Consider the following 7537-nt stretch of genomic DNA (forward strand, 5'->3'; position numbering starts at 1 on the left):
CCGGAAGATCCCTCTGCCTCCCTGCACTCTCCCCGTGTCTGCCGTGCTGCCGATCACTGCTGATTGGTCAGCACGGCAGGATCCCCCCCCCCCCCCCTCCAGCGGCTGCAGACAATGGCAGCCGCTGGGAAGAGTAAATTAACCCTCCCAAGCCAATCCCTGACACCCCCCTGCATACCTGCAGGCTGTCCCGGCTTTCGAAATGAAAGCCGCGATAGTCGCGATGTTCCCGATCAATGTTTTGATGTTTGAAAAAAATAAAAAAAAATTTACAAAAAAAGTCCAAAAAAATATTTTTTTTACCAAAATCATTTGGGATAGGGTTAAAGTCATGTTCTTCACTTAATTCACTCATTAAAAAAAAACGACAATTTCGGAGCGGTTTTCGGCTAAATAAATCGTCAGTTAAGTGGTTAAATACAATGTCCTATAGATGGTAAGATTGCGAGCAGGGCCTTCCTACCTCTGTCTGTCTGTTTTTACCCAGTTTTGTTCTATTACTGTTGTTCTAATTGTAAAGCGCAACGGAATATGCTGCGCTATATAAGAAACGGATGATAAATAATAATAAATAAATATCCTATCCTTCTGTACCGAAGAGTGTGAGCTTACGTTGTAATCATTTTCTATAAGTCTACCTGCCACGTATTTTAAAGGGCTGCAAAACCTGGAACACGTGTTGACCAGATAGGTAAACACCTCTTCACACCTCTGTGTGTACAAGACTCAGTCAGGTGCTAAAAATAAAAAAAACCTGCTGCATCCAAAGGAGATGTGCCCTCTGGTTCCTGCTGTCGTTATAACCTACCATATGGATTGCCGGATGGGGAAACCTGTTCTGCCTGGTTAAACAACTAGATCCACTTGGAAGTCATTTAACTGGGAAACCCTACCTACATTATGTATGGCCAATGCAATCCGGTCTCTAGGTCGACAGTAACTAGGTCAACTACTATTGGTCGACATGGTCTCTATGTCGACATGTTTTACGTCGACAAGTCAAAAGGACGACATACAATTTTTTTTCTCTTTTTTGAACTTTTTCATACTTCACGATCCACGCGGACTATGATTGGGAATAGTAACATGTGCTGAGCGCTGTGCATGAAGCATGGTGAGCGAACACGGCGCACTAATTGGGGTTCCCGGTCACTGCAAGGAGAAATCGACACCAACAAAAATAAAAAACTCATGTCGACCTTTTGACCTGTCGACCTAGACCAGGGGTAGCCAACCCTGGTCCTCGAGAGCTACCAAAAGTTAGCGTTTTCCAGGTCTCCTCACAGAATCCAACTGTGGATCTTTTAAAATGTGTCAGTTAGTAATGACTGCACCTGTGCACCTGCTAGGTGAGCTGGAAAACATGAACTGTTGGTAGCTCTCGAGGACCAGGGTTGGCTACCACTGAGCTAGACCATGTCGACCTAGAGACCCTGTCGATCTAGAGACCCTGTCGACCAACAGTGGTTGACCTAGACACTGTCGACCTTACATACCACACCCATTGCCAATTTGGTCTATAATAATATGAACTGGATGTGTGGGCACTCCTAGAGATTTTGGAATATCCATCTTCCACAATACAACTTGCAGCCTAAGCTTAAAGGGCCTTTTAAACCAGGACTTCTCAACTCCAGGCCCCAAGTACCAACAACGGGTCATGTTCTGTGGATTCCTTTAATCATGCACAGGTGAGTTAATAGGCGAGATGTAAAAGTGTCCGAGATTGCGGAGGTGTGGGATGCCGGCCGATCTTGGATGTTTTTTTAAAGCGGCAATTATTTACAAGGAATGGTTTTGCCTTCTAAATGACTGCCCTTTTTTATTTTTATTTTAAATCGTCTCGAGATCGTCCGGCATCCCACACCTCCGCAATCTCGGACACTTTTACAACTCGCCTAATGTATTTTGTTGGGTTAGTAATTACCCCACCTGCTTCCACAGACAGAAAACCTCAAAACATGACCTGCTGCGAAAACTTGAGGGTTGAGGGCCACTGTTTTCAACGGATTCGATATGATAAACGGTAGCGGCATCCCGACCATCTTAATACCAGCAGCCCAACAAAAAGTACCCTAACCCTCACCTGCCCGCTACCCTAACCCTCTCTTGTGGGTGCCTAACCCTAACCCTCCCATCCCATCTGCCTACACCTAACCCTCCCCCCTTATAATGCCTAAACGTAACCTCACATCCCCCGCGGCAGGACGCAAGAGAGCTGTATTTTGACGACAGGATCCCGATCTCCGTCGGGATTTTGATGCCGGCATTATGCTGCCGGTCAGTATTTCGGCAGCCGGGATTCCGGCCGGCGCCATTGTAACTATATCGCTTTTAAACCATACTGTTGCAGCAATGCTACACCGGCAGAGTTGTTCAATAGTTATCTAATATTCCAAAATGTGCGCCCAAACTGAACACTGAGCAGATAAATATGTTGGAATGTTCTGTACTTCTATCCATACACTCCTCAACAACAGTCGTGCCAAGCCCGGCTGGATGCTTACATCGTAAATACTGCAAGGGAATTTTACAGCATGAGCAGTAAAGGCGCATTCCTCCTGCATTCCGCAGATTGGCCAGATTACAGATGTAGAGAAAAAAAACTATTTAGACAGCCGATAACCTGTTTGCACCGAGATAATTCAGATGTGATAGGAGGTAAGCACCTTGTGTGCATTTTAATGCATCTACTTCATAGGGAGGTGCTGCCCCCTTCCTGCACAACGTTAAATTTCAGAAGCCACATAAAAAAAGAATTCTCAGAGGCAAGGTGAACAGAGAGCGTCATTTATGCAGCGTGAAACAGTAGCGTAAGCGATTCCACCAAATCTAATATGCTTCCAGAGCAGGACTGCGCCAACTGCAGAGGAGTCTGTATGGAAAATGGGACTGTCTGTCACAAAGCAGCGAGTTACTAATTTTGCAGCGCGGCGCAAAAGGCAGGAGATTGCCGGGACATACGTGTTTTTGTCACCCTCTGTGCTCTCGTATTCCAGGAAGACGATCTGCCGGGGGTAGTGACTGCACAGCTCGCCATTCGGGTTCTGGATGATGCTGTAACAATAGTCTTTGCCGAAGAGCTCCAGGCAGCGCCTTTCAATCCTCTCCACCTGAGATAAAGGGGGAACATTTGGTCAGGTCACCAAAGCTCACATAGATACAACAGTGCGACAAGAACAACTTGGTAATGCCAAAAGGAAGCACAGGTTGAGTATCCCTTATCTAAAATCTAACATTTTTGGTTCCCCTACTAAGATAATGACACATATACATATATATTATATAGCTATATAGTATATCTATATATACACATAATATATAATATATATGTCACTATCTCGGTAGGGGACCCAAAAATGTGGGATTTTTAATTTTGGATAAGGGAATACTCAACCTGTAATAAAATTTTTCATGAAAACGTTCCCACTGGGAGGCGCTGTTCTACGAACACCTTATAGGTATTTCTGAGTAACTAATTATATTGTTTCCTAGAATTGTTTCAAGATTACAATGTACACAGCTGATGCATACACAGTGTGCTTAACACAATAAACAGGAACATAACTGCTGCACAATGACAGGGCGCTATCAGAGTGGAGTTTTTACATGCACTTCCCTCCCACAAATAACCACCACAGATGTCTAAGGCCTCCATTGAGTGAGCGCTGGTGTAACAGATTTGGAAATGACTATATAAGCACCATTGACTGTATTGTGCTATGTCGGTAGCTAATAAGAACATATCATATCTTACTAGAGCCATTGTCAGTTTTGTGACGTCCACACAAGCAGAGATATGGCAGGATACTTATCTCAGAGACCAGCCATATAACACGTTTGGATCATTACTGGGCATGTGGGTAAAACACGCCGTGGTGATGTCCATGAACATCTTATGCGAGTACAGTTGGCCGATGACCAAACAGGTCCCAGATGGGCGTGCCACACTTGTATGCTGATTGGACGAGGTCCCGGATGCCCAGTGCTTGGGGTGAATTCCAGGGATAACACGTGTGTGGCTGCCTCTCAGAGGGATTCCAACCTAATCTAAAAACTTTAACTTTGGATAAAGATGGGAGAGATGGAGAAATAAGACCTTACCTGCTCCCCAGTACAATCCCACATTGGCTCCAATGGCTCATGGCAAGCAAGGGATCCTCTCCCTTGTACTGGTGGCCTATTGCCATTTGCGGCTGTGGAAGGAAAGGCAACGCAGAGGAGGAGAGGACTCTCTAGCTTGGATCAGTTATTCTTCTACTGCAGTTAGGCATACGTATAGAGTTGATGCAATGTCTTTGCCCTGATTGCTAATGCCGCCATTAGAATGCAACATCAGGCCCCGAAAGGAAGAAGGTCCCCTGCTATATCCAACTGTAATATTATTCAATGTATTGCCCCATTGAGCATATTTATATCCCAAGCTTTCAAAACTACTTTGGTTCTTACTGAAGTTAAAAAGTCCTAGTTTTATAAGCGGGATCCGGTCTGAAGATCGACAGTGTCTAGGTCGACCACTATAGGTCGACAGTCACTAGGTCGACATGGATGGAAGGTCAACAGGGTTTCTAGGTCGACAGGTCTAAAGGTCGACATGAGTTTTTAAAAAAAAAAATTATTTTTTTGAATTTTTTCATACTTAACGATCCACGTGGACTACGATTGGATCGGTAAAGTGTGCCGAGCGAAGCGGTAGCGGAGCGAAGGCACCATGCCCGAAGCATGGCGAGCGAAGCGAGCCATGCGAGGGGACGCGGTGCACTAATTTGGGATCCCGGTCACTCTACGAAGAAAACGACACCCCAAAAAAAAAAAATCCTCATGTCGACCTTTAGACCTGTCGACCTAGCACATGTCGACCTAGAAACCCTGTCGACCTTCCATCCATGTCGACCTAGTAACTGTTGACCTATAGTGGTCGACCTAGACACTGTCGATTTGATGAACCACACCCTTATAAGCATCCGCACTTAAACCAAACATTGCTTAGTGTTTGCCAGGGTCAGATGATTAGCTTCTAGAGACAAGTGATTCAAGAGGATTCGGAGCCAAGTCTGCTCAAAAACCCAGCGGAAGTTACCCCAAAGCTTTCCTGACCATCACAGTTGTGGCTACAGAAGTACTATCCTCCCCTGTGTGTGTCTCAACTGAACGGCAAACTTTCATTTCCTCTATAGTACTTGGAACGCAGCTCTAAAAAACTATAAAAGGGGACATGTGACTGCCAAGTTATACTAAAAGTACAAGAACATACCAGTCAGCAAAATGATTACTTCAATACGTGGCCAGCGCTGAACATGCGACATTAACACAAAACAAAAAGAAAGGAAGGATACAATCAAATCTTATTTTCACTTCTCTAACAAATTATGGGGGAGATTCAAATGTTTGAAGAGTCAGTTGAGAGTCTGGTGTTTTTTTCCTATCTAATAGACAGGAAAAAAACAGACACCCAACCGACTTTACAAACATTTGAATCGCCCCCTAAGAGTCTATAACCAATTTCGGGATGTTGCAGACACCGGACTGACCCAAAGCAATACCCCAACCAGGAGTCACAGGAGAGAGGAATACAGACAAGAAATCCCTACACTAAATAAATGCAAATCCAACCGCAACTGGGTTTGGTTTAAATGTGACCATAAATCAAAGAATGGAAAGTATGTAGTACTGATTTATGTATGTGAAAGTGGCAAGAGGGCGTTAAAGGATAACTACGTCCAAAGACTTCTACGCCAGGGACCGTTCCATAGAAGGGGAGGTCTATACACCACCATCAAGATCTCAGATACACACACGGCCGTCAATGAAGCAACTTTAGCTGAGGAGTACTGTAGGAGTTTTGCTCTCGCTGCAGGGAAGCTACAGCAAAACTCCTAACTTGAGATACACTGCTTAATAAATCTGTGCTATGGCGTTGTCATGTAATAAATATTAATGATGCTTTAAGTGGGGCTGAATAAACGCGCCCATAGGATGAATCTATATTTTACCAAATGTTAACTACTGTGAACCCAACAGGTAATGTTGAATTTGACACAGTGCAGTGTGAAGCAAACACTTTTATGGCGTGGGAGTGCCGACGCAGATTTACTGACATACTGTACTGGAAGCACTATTTTAGAGCTTGGTGTACACACCTGTGTGTTCCTGACACACTACATACTGTAGGTAACGTAGTGTGATTAGTACTTGGATACACATTACAGCGCCAGTGGAACTTCAACTCTTTCCGAAGACTTTCGAGGTCTGACTAGCGCGCACATCGTATCCGGCCACAATGGAATACGGTTGAGTAGCAAAATGCAAATGTGACTATGCGCCTGTGTTCCGAGTCGCACGGATCTCTGCGCGATTGCACCGCCACGTTTTCCACCAGCTAGCGCAGCCCTAACACCTTTACCATACTGGGTGCAAGAGATCGGTGTCCCATTGCCGTAGGCACCCTCAGAAAGGACAAAACTCAGGCTACACCCCCCACCCTCGATGCAGTTCTCTTCGGCGCATAAGCAAAGCTAACACCCAGCAACACCTATTTCACAGACAGACAAATGGGCGAGTTTTGTCCACCCTAGATTTGCACGGAGAATGCCAAGTGCCCAACTCAGAATAATGCCCTTCACCTCAGCCGGGGCACCTAGGAGGAGACCCCTGCCACCTGGGGAAGGGGTGCTGGGAGAAAGGGACACCTTATGGAGATATAACCAGTAAATGAGGTGAGAAGCCTCCAATCTTGCTGACACAGAGCGGTCATGTCCCTGACACTGGGAATAACTCTGTGTATAGTACAGTTATAACGATGCATATTACTGCAGGAGGGACCTGGGCCACACTCTTGTGCAGGCAGCTACTGGGAATGACTGGAGTACTACAACACCCAGCATTCCCAGCCTGCTGGAAGATGCCTGCTCTGCTGACCCCACATCACCCCAGGTAACCACAGCGCAGCAGCAGTGACAGGTGTCATGCGTGAGTACGGACGGTGGGGGCGCTGTTGCACAGCCCGTCCCCGCAGCTCCCCAGTCCGCTCCCACACACACCTCCTGTACATACACCCGGGCTCCCCGGGACCACCGGGCGTCTCACCTTAGCGCCCACATCCCTAGCCCGAAACTGGGCCCGTGAGAACTCCTCCAGCAGCTCCACCAGCCCGCTCAGGCGGCCGGGTTCGTCCATCGCGACCCCTCGGCTCAGAGGCAGCGCCCCATCCCGTGCACCGGAGCCCCGGGAGCCGCCTGCCAGGACATCCGCAGCACCGCGACCGTCGCTTCCCTCTGACGTCTGTGACACTGACACCTGTCACGGGAGGCTGCTGATGACGTCAAAGCCAGGCTCGTCCGCCATGTTGGTTGGGGAAAGGGAAGCGGAGAGCGGGTGTGTAAGGTCAAAACAGGGCCGGGAGGTGTGGGTGGGGCTGGGCTCAGGGGACTGTAGCCGTCTGGGAGCCCACAAAGCCAATAAACCGGTTTACATTGTTCAGGAATAGGCTGTGATACCGGTGTTGGCCAGCGGGTGGCAGTGTAGAGCTCAGTTTTAT

The 7537-nt window shown here is 46.9% G+C and overlaps 1 protein-coding gene across 4 annotated transcripts in view; it reads right to left on the minus strand.

Moving 5' to 3' along the window:
* The window catches only part of MTMR14 (myotubularin related protein 14), a 175678-nt gene extending 168303 nt beyond the window's left edge, over positions 1-7375 (minus strand). Inside the window, exons 1-2 of one of the 4 annotated variants that reach the window (XM_063940996.1) lie at positions 7087-7375; positions 2965-3113 (exon numbers count right to left, since the gene is read on the minus strand). In XM_063940996.1, the coding sequence (XP_063797066.1) occupies positions 2965-3113; positions 7087-7176 (239 nt within the window). In that variant the 5' untranslated portion in view covers positions 7177-7375. The remainder of the gene's footprint in view (positions 1-2964; positions 3114-7086) is intronic. The other 3 variants (XM_063940997.1, XM_063940998.1, XM_063940999.1) reach the window with 3 other exon arrangements.
* Between the last annotated feature and the right edge of the window lie 162 nt (positions 7376-7537).

Source organism: Pseudophryne corroboree, chromosome 9, assembly GCF_028390025.1.
Source record: "Pseudophryne corroboree isolate aPseCor3 chromosome 9, aPseCor3.hap2, whole genome shotgun sequence".
Taxonomy (NCBI): domain Eukaryota; kingdom Metazoa; phylum Chordata; class Amphibia; order Anura; family Myobatrachidae; genus Pseudophryne; species Pseudophryne corroboree.